The 18,477-nt window shown below is 48.5% G+C and overlaps 1 protein-coding gene across 1 annotated transcript in view; it reads left to right on the forward strand.

The window, feature by feature from the left end:
* The first annotated feature begins 2,723 nt into the window (after positions 1-2,723).
* TTC9 (tetratricopeptide repeat domain 9) overlaps positions 2,724-18,477 on the forward strand; it is a 32,247-nt gene continuing 16,493 nt past the window's right edge. The window contains exon 1 of the mRNA XM_028508117.2: positions 2,724-3,345. Within this exon, the coding sequence (XP_028363918.1) occupies positions 2,940-3,345 (406 nt within the window). The 5' untranslated portion in view covers positions 2,724-2,939. The remainder of the gene's footprint in view (positions 3,346-18,477) is intronic.

Genomic DNA, 18,477 nt, shown 5'->3' on the forward strand with positions numbered 1-18,477 from the left:
CAGCAAAACAAACAAACAAAATATAAACAAAGACACTGAAATTGAGAACAGGCTGACAGTGATCAGAGGGGAGAGGGGAGGGAATTTCAGGGGAAAAGGGGAAGGGTTTGCAGGAACAAGTATAAAGGACACATGGACAAAAACAAGGGGGTGTGGAAATGGGAGGGAGGTGGGGAAGGCTAGGGGAGGTGGGCTGGGATGGGGATAAAAGGCAGAAAACTGTACTTGAACAACAATTAAAATTCAATATATATAAATATAAATATATATATTTTTAAGAGTATAGATTCTGAAAGCAGATTGCTTGCATTTAAATCCCAGCTCCACTACTTATTAGCAATGTGAACTTGGGCAAGTCTCTGTCGAGCTGCTTTTGAAAATGGGGATAATAATAATGCTATTTCACTGGGCTGTTACGACAGTTAAAAGAATTATTATACGTAAAGTGCTTGACCCAGTGCCAGGCACAAAGTAAGCACTAGATAGAAATGGTATCTATTATTTTTATTATCTCAGTACTTTATATAATAGCAAATAATTGGAATTAATTTGACCATAGGAAAATGGTTCAGTACTCTATGATACAGACATAAAATGAATAGTATAAAGCCATTAAAAATTAGGCTTTAGGAGACTAATCACATACAATGTAAAATAAAAAAGATGGGGAAATGGTATATATTGTCTCATACCACTCATACTTGTTAAAAGAGGCCTTGGTACCAACAGGGATGTGTAGAAACAACCCATAGGGATGACATCAAAGCATTACCAAAGACTAGATCTGGGTGACAGAGCGGGGTTGGGGGTTTTGTCCACCGCCGCACTTTGCAAATCCTTTGAAGCAGTGCTTCTCACACTCAAATAGGCAAAGGAATCACCTGGTGACCTTTTTCGACTACGGATTGTGGGTCAGTAGGTCTGGGACTTCACAAATTCTGCTTCTCTAACAGGCTTTTGGATGGTGCTGATGCTTGGTCCAAGGCCTACACTTTATGAGTGAGTAGCCAGGTTTTGGAGCAGGGGCTCTCAGACTTGTGTGTGCATCTGAACCAACCAGAGGGTTTGTTCAAGTACGGGTGCTGGAGCCCATCCCCAGAGTTTCTGATTTTAACAGAGCTGGAGCAGGGCCCTCAAATGCACATTTCAGACAGTTTTCCAGGTGATGCTGATCCTGCAGGTGTGGAAACCACCCTTTGAAGACCACTGCTTTAGAATGCCTGTGTGTTTTCCTTAGCATCGTAAAAGAGTGGGGGAAGCACTAAGAAAAGGTCAGGCTTCTCCATTGCTTACAAAATAAAACACGTTCTTCATCCAAATGCCTCTATGATCTAACCCACTCATTTCCCACTGCCTCTGTTTAGGCCACAGACTCAAACCACTCTGCCCTAAACACACTGGAGATTTCAAACATCAGAACTTCTGCTCTATTTCCTCTGTCTGGCTGATATGTCAGCTCCTTCTACTTCCTCACGCCCAAATTCTACCACCCACCCTTCCAAGCCATTTCCTCCATAAAGCCTTCTGACCCACCCCTGAAAAAGCCACCTCTCTCTCCCCTCATCACAGCTTCACAGCACTTTTTGTTCCTCCCTGGTAATACTTACCGAACTTTACCTGGCAGAGTGACTCTAAGGGTGGGTGATGTCTCCCTCCACCAGTACACTGGGAGTTACTTAAGTGACAGCAGGGCAGTCACTTGCCTATTCTTGCCCTTTGGTCTCAACAGATCCATGGCAGGCAGCTGTCGCTCAAGGCTGACCTAAGAATGAATGAAGCACCGTGGTTGGTGTGGCTCAGTGGACTGAGGGCCAGTAGGATTCCCAGTCAGGGCACTTGCCTGGGTTACCGGCCAGATCCCCAGTTGGGGGCGTGCGAGAGGCAACTGATGTACAGTATCTCTCGCAATCGGTTTCTCTCCCTCTCTTTCTCACTCCCTTCCCCTCTCTCTAAAAATAAAATTCTTTAAAAAAAAAAATGAAGGAAGGAAGGAAGGGATGGCATCCTGGGGAAGGGCACGGAGCCCTCCTGTAAATGGAAACTAGAACGCCAAGCCTGATGACCGACAGTAACAGGTGTGCTGCCGTCTCTGCTGTCTGTGACTCATTCTGCACAGCTGCCTGCACACCGCGGTGTCAGCACCCGGCGGCTTCTGGAGTACAACGCCCCGCAGGCCGAAATGCACTGCGTTGTGGGCGCTCAGGGGGCCACACACCTCAGCAACCACCTGGATCCACAAAAAACAGGCCCTGCCACCTTAAAAATATTAAAGCCTTATTGAAAAGAACGAGCAGCTTTGGCTTGTGCCTACGCCCCTTGGTTCTCGCTGCACCTTTTCAGTTTCTAAGAAATCTGTTGAGGGTGAGTCCGCCTGTGTTCTGTCGCTGGCCTCCCCCCTCCCTAAACACACACCCTTCCCCTTGGGTCTCTTTCGGACTACGCGCGTCTCCCTCCCTCCCAAGGCTGGGTTGAATGGGAAGGAACCGGGCCACCTTTGTCATTAGTCCTCCCCTCTCTCAGGCGGGCCAAGCTTCTTCCGGGTCAGGGACCGTCCCCACCACCCCACTCAGGCCCGCGGTCCCCCCACTCCGCTCGCCCCGGAGCGCGGAGGGCCCCGTCCCCACCCCCCGCAGATTGCGGGAGGGAAGGAGGGCGAAGAGGAGGGCGGGCGGCGCGGGGAGTGGGGGAGGGAGGGAGGGAGGGAGAGAGGAGGGGAAGGCAATCCGAGGAGGAGGAGGAGGAGGAGGAGGAGGAGAGAGCAAGCAGCCTCCCGCAGCTGGCGAGGAGAATGGGAGTGCGGGGCGCCAGACCGCCGCGGGGTGTCACGGCCGCGGCCGAGCTCGCCGGACGCCGGGTAGGTGCCCGCCGCTTTTAAACCCGGGAGGGCGCGGCGGCGGCGGGCGGATCGCGGCGTGCGCGGGGCGCCGGGCGGCAGCCGAATGGAGAGGAAGGGCACGGCGGCCGGGACCAAGGGGAACCCGAGCCTGCCGGTAGCTGGCGAGGGGCAGCGGCCGCCGCCGCCGCTGGGCGTCCCGGGCGGTGGCAGAGGGGCTCCAGCGCGGAGCCAGGCTGGGGCGGCGGCCGAGCCCGCCGAGTTCATCCGGCGCGCGCACGAGTTCAAGAGCCAAGGATCGCAGTGCTACAAGGACAAGAAATTCCGCGAAGCCATCGGTAAATACCACCGGGCGTTGCTGGAGCTGAAGGGGTTGCTGCCGGCCCCCGGGGAGCGGGAGCGGGACTCGCGTGCGGCCTCTCCCGCCGGGGCCCCCAACCCTGGCCGCCTCTCGGAGGAGCAGAGCAAGACCGTGGAAGCCATCGAGATCGACTGCTACAACAGCCTGGCAGGTGAGCTGCGCGGTGCGGCGCGCCCGGCCCCTCCTCCCCGGCCCTCCCTGCTTCCCGCCCTGCGCGGGTCCCCATTCCGCGGCCCGGGCCTCCGGGTCACAGCTGACCCCTGCGGCGCCCGGGAGGCACGCTGCTCCCCTGGGACCGAGTTGCTCAGGAAGAAAAGACCTGGGGGTGGGGGTGGGGCGCTTTGGGAAAAGTACGACTCTTAGCATCGCACCTTTCAAAAGTCATTGTCATCCCGCGTCCATTCCCCCGCATCCATCATAAATCTCACCTATAAATAACTGGACAGAGGCAGATGTTACCTGCTACCGCTCCCCAGAGAACCTGGGTCCGATGCGGGAAGCAGCGCCGGGGTGGGCCACCCGCGCCCGCTGCATTCCCAGTGACTGCTCTCCGCGGGTACCACTGGGGCCAGAGCTGGCCCTCACCTTCCCCTAACTGACCGCATCCTTATGGGTGAGGTCCTTCCCCAAGTTCTCTTGGCCCCGGTGGCAAAGCGCAGTTTGCCAAAATGCCTTCAGCATCTTGGGCAAAATGGATTCCAAAATGCCACTTCCTTCTCTCCGAGCTCTGCTGGGGCCCGGTTGCCAGGTGAAGAGAGAGATCTCAAAGGGAACCTAGTTCATAGTTTGTCGTTCTCCTCCCTGCCTCCTCCTCACTCCGCGCGGTGTTGGTCCTCGCACCAGCGGGCTGCTAGTGTGAGGAGAAAGGAAGCCCTTCCACTGGGGTGAGAAGGGGAGGTGTGCATCCCAGAGTTCACTTTGGGGGTTGAAGTCGACCATTTCTCAACATTTAACTTTGACACGGGGAAATTTTTAAAAAATCTAAAGGAGGAAGAGTCCGGGTCTTCCCAGGGCCGTCCTGTGAGAAGGGGAGAGATGCTGACAGAGACAATGACCTCACATGTCAGAAGCATTCTCTCCTCTTCTTCTACCCCATTTGGTGGGATTTTGGCATGCTCCAGCTCCCGCCACCAAACAAAAGGCCATTCATCACTCCTCGTCCCTAACTCTTGAAATCGCCTAAATTAGCTGTGGACAGCTGGAGCTGTGAGTGGGGTTGGGGAGCCTGACTGGGTGTGGCTGGGAGTGTGCCTGGGGCCCAGGCAGTTGAGGGATGAAAGAAAAATATCGATAATTCTGCTCTACTCCTAAGTGCGGATCTGTTCTGTTCCCTTTGAGGCTTCCAGTGCCAGCCTACCTCTGCTTTCCCATAATGCCATGTCCGCTATCATCTTTCATCAGGCAAAACCCAGGCACTTTAAAAACTGTAGTTTACAAACTTAAAAGTAGTAGTGGTAGCCGCTGTAGAAACGGTGGTGCTGATAGCAGTAGCAGTAATAACAGCACAGATAAAGTAGTAGTGTAGCAAAGAGGGAACCTTTCAACCCCTCATAAGGTACAGCATAATTTCCTTTCCTTCCTGTAAGTCTCTGGCATACTCATTACTGCCTGATGAATAGTTAAAGGGCAGAGTGGCTGTGGGAGGAGGAAGAGGCAGTTTGGATCACTAATGTGGTGATTTCAGAGTGGTAATGGAATCTTATATTTAGTATTACCCATGGACATTCTAGGGTTGCCCCTCACCCCATGCTTTTGGCTGCTGGCCTGTGGCTAGCACTGCCTCTCTTCCACCCCAGAAGTGGTGGTTATATTTCCATGGTGAAACCAAAGATGTGCCCTTGGTGAGGCCAGCCGAGTCAGGGTAGCGTTAAGATCTGGACAGCCCCTCCACTTCCGCCCCTACCCACCCCACACTTTGGAAAGCTTGAGTGGGGAGAGATTTCCCCTCTGCTGCCTTCTCCAGTGCTCACCACTAATAGTAATAATTTACCGTGTGCACTATGCTAGGCCTACATACATTGTCTTTTTTAATCTCTAAAACAACTTGATGAAAGATTCATGATTATCAGTTTTGCAGAGGAAAACAAGTCCCTGCGGTTCTAGAGCCACTCAACTCCGAAATCAATGCTCTTATCATCACACCTTTGCTGCACAAAGCCAGCATCCTCTCGACTTCTGTCTCCTTGGAGGCAGTCCAGTCTCAGGTAGGCTCCAGAGGCCTCGCGCTTGGAAAATTCTGTTGGGAGCTCTCGGCCCTGGTTACCAGGAAAAAGAAATACAATGCGCCCTGGCTGGCGTAGCTCAGTGGATTGAGCGCGGGCTGGGAACCAAAGTGTCCCAGGTTCAATTCCCAGCCAGGGTACATTCCTGGGTTGCAGGCCATGACCCCCAGCAACCGCACATTGATGTTTCTATCTCTCTCTATTTCCCTCCCTTCCCTCTCTAAAAATAAATAAATAAATAAATAAATAAATAAATACAATGCCTTGATTCAAGACTCTGATAGGGCTATTTCCAAATATTGTCAGGTATCACATAAAAGAGAAGAAGCGTAATCACAAGCTGAACAGCCTTGTCAAAGCTAAAATGGGTATCCTGTATAGAAAACACAGCTGAGAGAGAGGATCCACACAGAAGTCACCTAGAGAAGCAGAAGCCTGGTGTTGGTTTTCTTTTGGACAATGCATAAAATCAGTCACTACTATTGCCGAAAACCTAGGAAATAGAAAAGCATCCTTCCTTGCTGGATTATAAAAGTAATACACACCTGTAAAACTGTATTGTCTTTTAGAAAACACCATAAAGTTTAAGGAAGAAAATAGAAAATTACCTTTAACCCCACCACCTAAAGGGACCCATTGTGATATATTTTCTTCCTGTACTTTTTCTCTATATAAATATAAACTGTTTATAAAACAAAGGACCTCTCTGGTATCCTGCTTTTAGTTCCATTTACCATTATGTCAGAAGTGTTTTACGTCTCATTAAAAATTGTTTTGTGAAGACTATTTTAAATGGCGACCTAAATGTTTTAAGTGCGTATTGACAATGATTATTTAATGGGAAGGGAAGAGAAGATGATCACTGTTGTTGTTGTGAGAGTCAGAACAGTGCACTGTGGCCCACAAGATATCCTTTCCCTCTCTTGTCTACCAAAAGGAAGCAGACAGCTACTGCAAATTCATTCTGGCAAAAAGGCAACCGACCTTTCCATTGGGGCTGCAGTGCCAGCTGAGCAGCCCAGCAGGCTCCAGGCAGGAGCAGTCTGAAGATGTTCTCTCAAGGACCCGTCCTCCTCTACACAGCTGTGCATAGAGGGAGAGGTTTGGGGTTAGAAGGAATTTGGACGAACCCAGAAGTACCTGGAGGTATAGGCTGTGTTGCTAAGGGCATCTTAGCACTTACAAGGCTGTTGTGAGGCATCGGGCGGAAACCTAGGTTCAGTGGACCCTCGTACTCTGCATGGAAGGCTCCAAGGCAATAGCCAGGATGCAGCTAGAATATGCTAAGAGATGCTAGTCTAAAACATCCACTTAGAGGACTTCAGGGGACCACAGGAAGGGTAAGCAGGCAATTTGCAAAGTGCGCATGGTTGTTGTAGTCTGTTCTGGATTGGGGTTTCTTCTGATTAGTAGGGATCTGGCCCATGGTACAAGATGCCTGGACTTGACTTTGCATGTTTTTCCCCCAAGAAAATCAAGAATAGAGATGTGAAGCCTCTTGTTCCTTAAGAATTTCTAATAACTTTGCTACAATGATTAGAAAGGATATTTCTGACTTGCCTGGGGAGATATAAGAATCCAATCCTTACCAAGGCTGCAAAGGAAGCATATATTGGCCTGTTGATCAACTCCTCTTGACCTTGAACAAACCAGGACTCCCCTGGGGCCTTGGAATGTTCTGTGCAGAACCTCTTGAAGGGCAGAGCCTTATGCTTTACATCTGTTCCTGTGGGGCTGTGGTGGCCCCAGCTGAGGTGTGATCAAAAGGTTACAACACATAATGACTTTGTTGGCATTTTTAAATGATTTTTGAGACTCAAATGCCAGTGGAGGTGGGTGCAGACAGTCCGTGGCATTGGCTCTAAAGGCAAGATGAGAGTCAGCTTATGCCTCTATCCATGGCATGCCCTCTGACTTTGGATAAGTCTTTTACCACGTCATTTTACCTCCATTTTCCCATCCACTTAGAGCTATGTTTAGGAGACTTTTTGTTTGTTTGTTTGTTTGTTCTACCAAAGGAGCAGCTAACAGCCAAGGGTCCTAATGGAAGCCCAGGGCAGGGCCTAGAGAAGTCACACTGGGAAAAGGCCTGGGGTGGGAACCATTTTGTCAGTGCTTGTAGACATGACTTAAAGCCATGGGACCAGCACCAGCGGCATCATTTGTGAGGCCCACAGCAGAATGCAGCTGTGGGCCTCCTTGTACCCAAAGCAGGGGAGAATGGTCATTACAGGTCTTGGAAGACAAAGCTTTCTTCTTTCTCTCATGTTCTCTCTCTCTCTCTTGACTTGATGTGGTGTTTTTATTTGCTATTTAATGCCAGTATAAGAACATTAGCCCTGGCTGGTGGGGCTCAGTGGATTGAGTGCTAGCCTGCAAGCCAGAAGCTCACCAGTGTGATTCCTAGTCAGAGCACACACCTGGGTTGTGGGCCAGATCCCCAGTTGGGGGCCTGCAAGAGGCAGCTGATCTATGTGTTTCTCACATATCGATGTTTCTCTCCCTCTCTTTCTCTTTCCCTTCCCTTCTCTCTAAAAATAAATAAATAAAATCTTTTTTTTTTAAAAAAAGGTAACTTGTGCCCAGATGAATGCCTGGGCTTAGCTGCTAAACCAACGAAAAAAAAACCCAAACATTAAAATTTTAAATTATTGGCATGAATTTTAATGTTCATCTTTATACAGTGCAATACCACTTTTAAATGAAAATATTAGAGCACTTGTATATGGAGTCATATAAATTATACAATTCACATTTTGTAGTTTATATATGCACATGTAGTTTTTTCTTGTTAGAACAGTGGAAATGCTGACAAAACAAACTCAGCTGTTTTTATTTCACTTCTTTATATGCATACTTTATGTACACACTTTCTACCAGGCTTGGCTTTCTGATGAGTAAGAAGAGGAAAAGGAACTGTAGGTTACCCTACTCTTCCTTTCTATGGCATTATTTTCCGCCAAAGTGGCTGGCTAGTGAGGGAAATAACAGTAGGAAAGGATGCAATGGGGTCCCTAGATCATGTACGTTTCTTTGAACACTAATGCTTTCTTTCTTTGAAGCAATTTCTGGATTGAATGGAAAGCATAACCTCTTGGGGCTGTCAGCATGTCTACTTGCTTATAGAGCTAACACTCTTACCTTGTATTTGAGTGGCATCTTGCTGAACTTTCATGCCTTATGGATCTACTGGAATTCTGTGCTCATGGGGCATCGTGATTGCTCTATGAGAGTGGGGCTGCAAATAATAGTGTGCCTATCTCCTCTGCTCACAGGCATGCTCCATTGTCCCACCAGACTTCATTTATAAAACACAATTTCAGCCCTGGCTGGTGTGGCTCAGTGGATTGAGCATGATCCTAAGAACCAAAGGGTCACAGGTTCTATTCCCAGTCAGGGCACATGCCTTGGGTTGTGGGCCAGGTCCCCAGTACGGGGTGTGTGAAACACAACCACACATTGATGTTTCTCTCCCTCTCTTTCTCCCTCCCTTCCCTTCTCTAAAAATAAATTTTAAAAATATTTTTAAAAACCCACAGTTTTGCCCTGGCTGGCGTAGCTCAGTAAATTGAGCACGGGCTGCAAACCAAAGCATTGCAGGTTCGATTCCCAGTCAGGGCACATGCTTGGGTTGCAGGCCACAGCCCCCAGCAACCGCACATTGATGTTTCTCTCTCTCTTTCTCTCTCTCTCTCTCTCTCTCTCTCTCTCTCTCTCCCTCTCTCCCCCCTTTCTCCCTCCCTTCCCTCTCTAAAAATAAATAAATAAAATTTTTAAAAAACCCCACAGTTTCAAAGATAAAGTTGTTAAGAATTTTAAGAAGATGACAGCACAGCATTAAGCCAAATACAGGGTCCTTCTGTACATGGATCCTATGTGACTGTGTAAGTCACCCATCCTTAAAGCCAGCCCTCAAGGGGACACTGGAAGATGTCTGGATGAATACAACTAAGGTGGGCAAAATTAGATATAGACTCTGAGGCAGATTCTAAGGCAAAGCGTACTCAACAGAAACTGGTGTGGAACCAAAGAATCAAGCATAAAGAGAGATGAATTATAAATGCAAGAACTCATTGGTGAAAAGGAGGTCAAGGCCTAGAGACAAATGATAACCTGATAGCCAGAAGATGGGTTGTTGGGGTAAGAACTGGTCACAGTAAGAGGAAAGAAGAGGCACTCCATGCTGACACGCTTAGGAGATATCTGCCATCTGGATGGGAGAATTCGACTGGCCAAGCCACTGTTGATCTGAGGGCATTCCTTGGGCAGCACCTTGACCAATAACTCTTAAGCCTGTACATGTGGCTTCTATAAGACCATCTTCAAAAGAAAAGGATGTGAGAATGGAAACTTGTAAAATGCTTTCAAGGAAAGAACATTCTGAATGTAGATTTTAGGCAGAGTTTCTAAAGTAGATTTATGAAGTTCCTTAGTTCTTAGCTAGAAACTCTTCAGGACACCCAAGTTTCTGTAGCCAGATACAACAAAGTGCCCATCCAAGGCAAGGGGGTTCAGCTACAGCACAGACAGGAAAGCCAAGGTGTTTTCTCCTTCCATCTCTTCTCTTTCACTGCCAGGCTGTGCCTACTCCAAGCAGCTGGGATGAAAACCGAATATTTCAACAAACCAACCAGCAATTTCCTAATTAACATAGAGAAAGTGTGACTTGGTGAACAGGGACTTGAACTATAAGTTCTGTCTCCGATGTGCTGGGTGCCTTGGGTCAAGGAATTCGACCTCTTGGGCCATGGTTTTCTGATTTATAAAAACCAACAGTTGGATTCCAAGATCCCAATGGATCTTTCTGGCCCTTAAAAGAAAAATTCTCTCTAGATGCGAAGGCAATCTGGCAGCAACATCTGTCACCCCATTAATTGCCAGGATTGATTAGGCTGATCTGGCTGGCCAGGCAATATCCCCTTCGTCCCTCACTGCTCCTTGTGCATCCCTCCTGAAGCTGCCCACTGGAGGAAGACCTCCCCAGCTAAAGGAGGACCATTCTTCAGTCAAGCATATTCAACTAGCCATGCTCCCCTGGTGGAGCCTCCAAACAAGCTCTCGAGGTCCATTTGCAGGGACACGTAGGCTAGCCAAACTTCCAAGACTCCAGACACATCCAAATGAGGCTCTGTATGTGGCAGTCTGCCTTTCTTTATAAAAAAGAAAAGGAAAGGAAAGAAAAAATTCTCCACGCCCTTCTTTATGAATGCTGTGGTCCTTATATAGAATGGCGTAATTCTGTATGTGCTGCTGTGGGCCAGTCTCCAAAATCTGTTATTATATGAAAAGGCAGAAATGCACAACAGTGTTTAATAGGATTCCCTTTGTAAAAAAACAAAAACAAAAACAAAACAAAACTATAAACTAGCATAAGTATGTATGATAATACAGTGTTGCATTTGAGATGATCTGAGCAGTGCCACCAGTGGCAATCCCCTAGATCTGTCCCTTGCTTCAACGGTGTTTGGGTGGAAGGGACCCAGGGACGCCCCTCCTTCTAGCTCCAACCCCTTTCTAGCCTCTTTTCCGGTCACCACTTTCCAAACCACCTCAGCCGTCCTCAGCTTCCCAGAGCAGCCAACACCATTTTTTGAGCTTACCTCCTTATTGCCAAGCAACCACGAACTCTCAGATTCCTCAAAATTATTCCACCGAGGCAGAGGCCACCTGGTCAACCTGCCTCTGCCCGCCTCCTGCACCGACCTTTCTCTGGGCTTCTATTTCAACTGCAACAATGTGGCTCTGGAGGGCGTGGGCCACTTCCATGAGGGCCCCAGGCATCTCTTAAAGATGCAAAACCAGCTCAGTGGCCATGTTTTCTTCCTAAATGAGTGGGGTGAAACTCAGGGCACCAGGGAAGCTTCCATGGTCGTGGAAAAGAACCTGGACCAGGCCCTTTTGCATCTCCATGCCTGGGTCCTGCCTGCACAGACCCTCATCTCTGTGACTTCCTGGAAACCACTTCCTGGACGAGGAGATGAAACTCATCAAGAGGATGGGAGACCGCCTGACTAAGCTCTATAGGCTGGTCACCCCCAGGCTGGGCGGGGCAAGCAGCTCCTGGAAAGGCTCACCCTCACTTGAGCCTTTGGAGCCCAGAGGCCTTTGACGGGCCCCCCTGCCTTCCCCTGGTGTCCGGCTTCTGCCTGAGCCTCTCCCTGAAACTTTTTAAAAAGTGTGATTTTAACCAACCTGGTGCTCTCTCCCATGCACTGAACCAGATGGAAACAATAAAACTTTTTGCAGCAAAAATAAATAGATAAATAAAAATCTGAAATCATATAAGCAAAGCTATTAACTTCACTTGAAAAAGGGAAGAAGAATTGAGGATGGAGGCCAACTTTTTATTATTAAGATTCTATTGTTTCAGAGGAGTTTAAGATTCACAACAAAATTGAGGAGAAGGTACAGATATTTCTTATTTTCTTCCTTTCCCCACACATGCATAGCCTCCTGCATTATCAACATTCCCCACCAGAGTGGTACCTTTTGTTACAATTGATGAGCCTACACTGACACATCGGGATCGTTCAAAGTGCATGGTTAACACTAGGGTTTACTTTTGCGTTGTGCATTCTATGGGTTTAGACAAAACATGTGACACGTATCCATCACTGGGGTGCCACAGAGTATCTGCACTGCCCCAAGAACCCTGTGCCCTGTCTGTTCATCTCTCACTCCGCGCCCCATCCGCTGGCAAACTCTGGCTTTTCTTTCCACCGTCTCCATCGTTTTGCCTTTTCCAGGATGTCATGTAGTTGGAATCACACGGTACATAGTCTTTTAAGATTGGCTTCTTTCATTTAGTAATGTGCGTTTAAGGTTTTAACTTTTTATTTTAAATCTTTCCCTAGGGTTTGACTTTTCTAACCATATGCAGTATTGCTTTTATGTTTTAAGAAAAATGATGACAGAATTATCTGTGTAGAGAGATTATGGCTACTTTTGCTTATTTTTATTTTCCTGAAGAAAGCCTACCTTATAAACATCATTTTCTAAAAGATTTTATTTATTTATTTTTAGAGAGAGTGGAAGGGAGGGAGAAAAAGAGGGAGAGAGACATCAATGTGTGGTTGCCTCTCACGTGTCCTCCACTGGGGACCTGGCCTATAACCCAGGCATGTGCCCTGACTGGGAATTGAACCAGCGACCCTTTGCTTTGCAGTTCAGTGCTCAATCCACTGAGCTACACCAGCCAGGGTGTACACATAATTTTTAATGCCATTCTGGATATTACCTGTGCCTCATCTATCCTTGTGTGATGGTGACACCAAAGATGTGGAGCAAAATTATCCCCACCTTTCTCTTAACACCCCATAACAGAACTCACCCCCCTTTCTGCAGTGGCCACCACCCCAATCCACATACAGGGCTAGAACTTTACAGCATGGTAGTCCAAAATCGGGGGATGCCCTTTTGGGCTCAGTAGCCTGTTAGTGACGGTTTGAATCTGCTGGCGGGTCAGGGAAGAGCATTGGGTCAGAGCTTTCGATGTAACCTGGCCCTGCCCCCTGGTCACATGCCTCTGCTGTTAGTGAAGGGACAGGATGGGTGCCCAGCATCCAGGGCTCCTGTTGGCCCCTGAGCCTAGGGAATCCTGCCCATTGGTGGCCCAGACACCACAGCCAGAGAGCATCAGAAGGAAACTCACTCATTCGTAGAATCTTTACTGGACGCTCGCCATGGCTCTTCACAGGCCAAATCTAAATCCTTTCTGTTCTCCTCAAAACGTGGCATGGGCGGTGAGACCAGGGTTCCAGCTCAGAGTCTGCTGCTAACCTGCTCTGTGAGCCTGGACAAGTCCCATCGCTCCGAGCTTCCACTCCCCGTATGTAAACAGTATGTGTTGGGTCAGACGCCCTGCAAGTCTCCCGTTAGAAGAGTTAAACTGTCCAGGTTTGGGAGGTTGTCCAGGCTCCTCCCCTCTGGTAGCAGCCAGATTTGGGAAGGAAACAGGACCCAGCTCCCAGGGTCTAGACTGTGTGTGGATCGGGGTGGTGGCCACTGCAGAAAGTGGGGTGAGTCCTATTATGGGATATTAAGAGAAACTTTGGGATAATTTTACTTGACATCTTTGGCATTACTATCAGACTAGGATAGACAAGGCATAGGTAATATCCAGAATGCCATTAAAATTATGTTTATTCCAGTTTTCTGGTATGTGCCAACAAATAATCATTACAAGATCTCAACTAAAATTTCCAAGGCAACCCTTGCAAATTTGAAAGTAGACCAAAATAAGGTTTTAGCCTCCTAGGGTGATAGAGTCAGACAGAGGGTCTCTGAGAGGTACCAGGACAGGGTTGGGAGCCTATATACATTATCTGGGTCCCAGAATTTAAATTAATGGCATCAGTTACAAAATATTACCTATTGCTGCTATATCTTCCCAGATTATTCCAAAATTTAGTCAGAAACCTGGTAATACTGGCTACATTAGACCAAGAAAGCTGGTAGCAGGAGAAAAAAGCTTTTAAGAAATGGACTGGCAGGACCAAGAGTTTCAGGGAACAGTTGCTGGCTAAGTTATAGCATCTCAGAGAGTTGCAACCCTTGGCCCAAGGCTGGAGATCCCTGAGGATGAGCATTTTAGGGATGTGATTCTGGACCTATTGCTCAGGCTGAGTCAGAACTCAGCTCCTTTCTCAAATGGACCTGCACCCCCAGGTTTTGGAGGCCACTCGGTCTTGGGAACTTGTGCGGACTCTCCCCTGATATCTATAAAAGGAGAGGACTGTATCCCCACGTGTGCCAGTGAGGACAGGAGGGAAGAGAGAGGACACAGAGGAAGAGACAGGCAGCAGACCTAGACCCAGGAACCCTGTGGGGCAGTGTGGCCTGATGGAAAAGAACTTTGCTTAGCATAAGAGGATCTGGGTTTGAATCCCGCCTTCCCATCGGCTCCTTCATTAACCCTGGACAGGTCCCAAGGTCCCCTGCAAGCATCTGTTTCCATTACGACATGGAAGTAATAACACGTATCACGCAGATTGTGATGGTGAGTGAAATTAGATCATGCGTACACACATGCCTAGCAGAGTGCCTGGCACATAACAGATGCTCAATAAATGATGGTTACATGTAAATGTGACTCCTACTGCCGTAGGTACCGAGGCAGGAAAGTATGTGAAAGATGAGGAGAAAAGGACTTAGCGGAGGAAGCTAGGGGAGCATATGGGAAGCAAGTGAGCACACAGAGGAGGGCAAAAGAGGGCTCCAGGAAGCTTCAGCTCCCTGAGTGGCTACAGGATAGGGGTGGCGAACAAGGTGTGAACCAACAGCTTTCCGTGTGGGTATTTCCTACCTGGTACATTCCTGGGCCCAAAAGGCTGAGTGAACAAGTGACCAACCTATCAGGCTTCCTCTGAAGGGCAGCTGAGCTCACGCAGGACCAAAAGTTGTTGGCCCAGGGGTCTGTGCCTACTTCCAGCTTCTCAGGATCCAGGATGGTCCAGGAAACACTTAGAAACTGCTGGGTTCTAGGCAGACACATGTCTGGCCTGAGATGGTGCAAGCGAATAAGCCTCAGCTAGACAGCATCCGCTCTCTGCCGCTTTCCCTACTCTGCCCTCAGGGCTGTCTGACCTTTTCTTTGAACTGAACGAGCAGCAGTGAAGAACCTCAGGCTCTCTCACAAGTCAGGCCAGTTCGGAGTCTGAGAGCCAGGAATAAGCAGTTGCCAGCAAGAGAAGATACATGCTGTGATCAATTGAGTTCCCTGGGGAGCTTAGCCAGCAAGAGGCTCACAGGTGGGAAGGGGCAACCAGAGGAAGTCAAGCCTCCGTAAAAGGGAGACAGGGAGGGAGAGGCTGCCAGGCTGGCTCTGCCTGCCCTCCTGTGCCCATGCTGATGCCAGCTGACGGAGCTCCTTCTTGGTGTCAAATGAGGAAAGCCCTTGGCAGGACCAGAGGTCCTGCACGTGGAAGCACTGGCAAGTCTGTCCCTAGGGTCCTGCTTCTAATGCCCCCTTCCAGGGGCTCCTCCTCCACGCTTCCCAGCTTGAGCCTGGGTTTCCCCAGGGCAGTGCCCAGTGAGCAGGCTGTGCTTTCTGCTCAGGAAACCTTCAGAAGCCGTTTTCTCACCCCTCCTCCCTGCTCTCTTTGAAGACATAATGGGCAGGGGTGATTTTTTTTAAATTGATTTTAGAGAGAGAAAGGAAGGGAGGGAGGAAAGGAGAGAGAGAGAGAGAGGATGAGAGAGAGAGAGAGGCATCGACTTGCTGTTCCATGTATTCATGCATCTACTGGTTGATTCTCGCATGTGCCCTGATTGGGCATCCAACCCACACCCTTGGCGTATTGGGATGACGCTCTAACCAGCTGAACTACCCGGCCAGGGTGGGCAGGGGTGATTTTTAAAAATACTTTTCTAATTACAGAAGTAAAACATTATAATCGCAGAAGGTAATTGAAAATAAATGAAATTCAAAGAAGACAGTAAAACTCCACTTGTCATCCCCCATCCCAAGATGCCCACTCTTTCCTGTCGGGGGTTATTTCCTTCCCGTCTTCCTCGTATGTGTATGTAAACCAAACATTGGCTGGCCCACTTCAAGGTCTACCTTTCTCCAGTTTATTTATAAGAGAAGAGGGCTTGTCTCACATGTGCTGGGAACCCCGGTCTCCTTTATGCCCCCTCTGCCCTCGTAGGATGCTGCTTACTCGACCTGGGTGTCAACCAAGGGCTTAGTTCTGCTTCCCCCGTGTTCCCCTTCCCTTTCACAACCCCTGGCACCACGTCCTCCAGCTGTAGGCTGTGGAGTCGTACCAGACTGGACTGAAGGTTACAGGATACAGAAGGTGTTTACATCTCAAAAACTGAATATTCAAAGTTCTTCTTCCCAGAACTCCTTTGACCATCAGGCTAACAGGAATTTCTTATCGACTTCCCCCCTTGTTTGGCAGTTGGCAGCGACCTACCAACCTTCCATGCCCCTCAGGCTTTTCCCCCTGCAGCCCTCTCCGCCTATCAGGTGCTGCTCCTCCCAGATTCCTGGCGTCTCCCATGCAGGGCGCTTCAGCCACCTTTTCATCTACCCACTTTTCCTCCGACTGATCTCAAAGCGGTTGATGAAGGCATTCTAAAAATAAGGTCATTTCTTCTCATAGGAGGAATTCTGATGCCTGCTGTTACAAATTCTTCACAGACACACACACATGCTCATATTTTCCACAAGATTCGGGTTATGCTGCACAAACTTTTACAAGCTTCATTTTTTCCACCAATATTTTCCACGGAAAATATTTTTCAGTGTTATTGTATACGTCTCTACAGCATGATTTTAATGTCTGTGTCGTGTTCCATTATACCAATGCCCTGTTATTTATTTAACCAGTTTCCTACTGGTGGAGATCCAGGTTATTTCCGACACTTTGCTCTCACGGGCAGTTCTGCCACAGAGAAGCCACAGAAGTCCTTTTTTTGCTGCCCACCTGCCTGTTAACTAACTTGTCCCCAAATACAGCTGGTGGCATGAAGGTTGCTCTGGTGTCACGGAGAGATGGTGGGAGAGGCCATGGGACCCGGAGAGATGTTGCTGGCGTCACAGAGAAGTGAAGGGAGAGGCGACAAGAACAGGGGAGGCGTTCTGTAAAGTTCAAACAGGGAGCAGGATGGAATTTTGGCTCCTGAGGTTTTTTTTTCCCCCATCCTGGCTCAGAATTCCTGCCACTGGGCATGGCGTGTGTCCTTGGCCAGAGCCAACAAGGAAAAGGTTATATCAGGCATTGGATTTCTTCTGAATATTTCTGGCCAAATACTCATTATTACATTCCAAATGGCCCAGCTGGCCCCTTTAGAGTCCCACTTCCAACACAAGGAAGGGGTGTCAATGAAGACTCAAACGAAAATAACCCTGTCCCACCTTCCTGCTACTCCTGTCTCTCTCTGCATGTACCACATGAGATCAAGAGTGAGAGGGCCCCTGGGGGGGATAACTTGGAAGGATGCTGCTGTAGCTCCAGGTCTGTGCCTTCTCCCATGAGCAGTGCCACGTGACGGGCACCAAAACACTGACTTGACCTCAGGCTTTGGCATTACAACTGCCTTGAGCGGATTCCAATATTCCTGAATGGAATATCAACATAAGATTGATTTTTTACGATTTTTTTTATTAGCTCTTTTACCTGATACCTTGACAGCTATGTACTAGCCAACAAAGAGGAAATAAGAAGAATGGAAAGCCACTGAAGATATCAGCATCTATTGAATGCTTCCCATTTTCTTCCCAAAGCTCCGGGCATAGGCCTTGATGAATGAATCCTTATGGAATACATCCAGTAAGGGCCTCGGCCCAGGCCTGTGCGGGGATGGTGAGAGGGGTGCAGCAGGCCTTGTTCAAGTGGCCCTCGGACACGGGTGGCATCCAAGGGAAGAATTCAAAGGGTGGGAAAACAAAGAGCAACTTGGGAACAGTGAGGGAACAGTGAAAAGAAGAGGTCTCCAAGGACAGTGTTGCTAAAACAGAGAAAACAAAAGAAACACTTGTCAGTGTTTGCCTGAATCAAGTGCAAGGTGTGCTGGATCGGAAGAAATGGGTCAGAAGGGAAAGTGAATAATGGAATAGGAGGTGCTTCAGTCCACGAGATAAAGCCTCGGCAGGAGATGGGGAGAACAAAGACACTGCCATCCTTTTTTTGTCAGAGCTTCTCAGGTCCTTAGGCTGGGAAGAGACCTTTAGAGATCAGCGAGTCCAGGTTTCCACTCTGTCACCAGCTCTGCAGGAATGGAACCACCACGAGACTAGGGCTTAGACAACCCTGGCTCCTCTCCTAAAGGTCAAATGGCCTCAGCACATCACTTAACTTCCCCAGGCCTCTGGAAGCTTCTGGAAGCAGGGCTAATGATAACTATTTCCCAGAGTCACTGTGAGGGTCAAGTGAGTTGTAAAACACCATGCAAATGTTAGGAATTGCTACTTTCTGAGCATACAGCATGTGCAAAGCGCTGTGATGTGGTTTTGCTGTGTGGGGATTTAAAGGTGCCCAACAGATGCTTGCCTGGAAGGGCAAAGCAGACATGTTTCATTAATAGCTGCAATGATGGGAATCCCCTGATGCCAG

The sequence above is a fragment of the Phyllostomus discolor genome, chromosome 1, assembly GCF_004126475.2.
Source record: "Phyllostomus discolor isolate MPI-MPIP mPhyDis1 chromosome 1, mPhyDis1.pri.v3, whole genome shotgun sequence".
NCBI classification, from domain to species: domain Eukaryota; kingdom Metazoa; phylum Chordata; class Mammalia; order Chiroptera; family Phyllostomidae; genus Phyllostomus; species Phyllostomus discolor.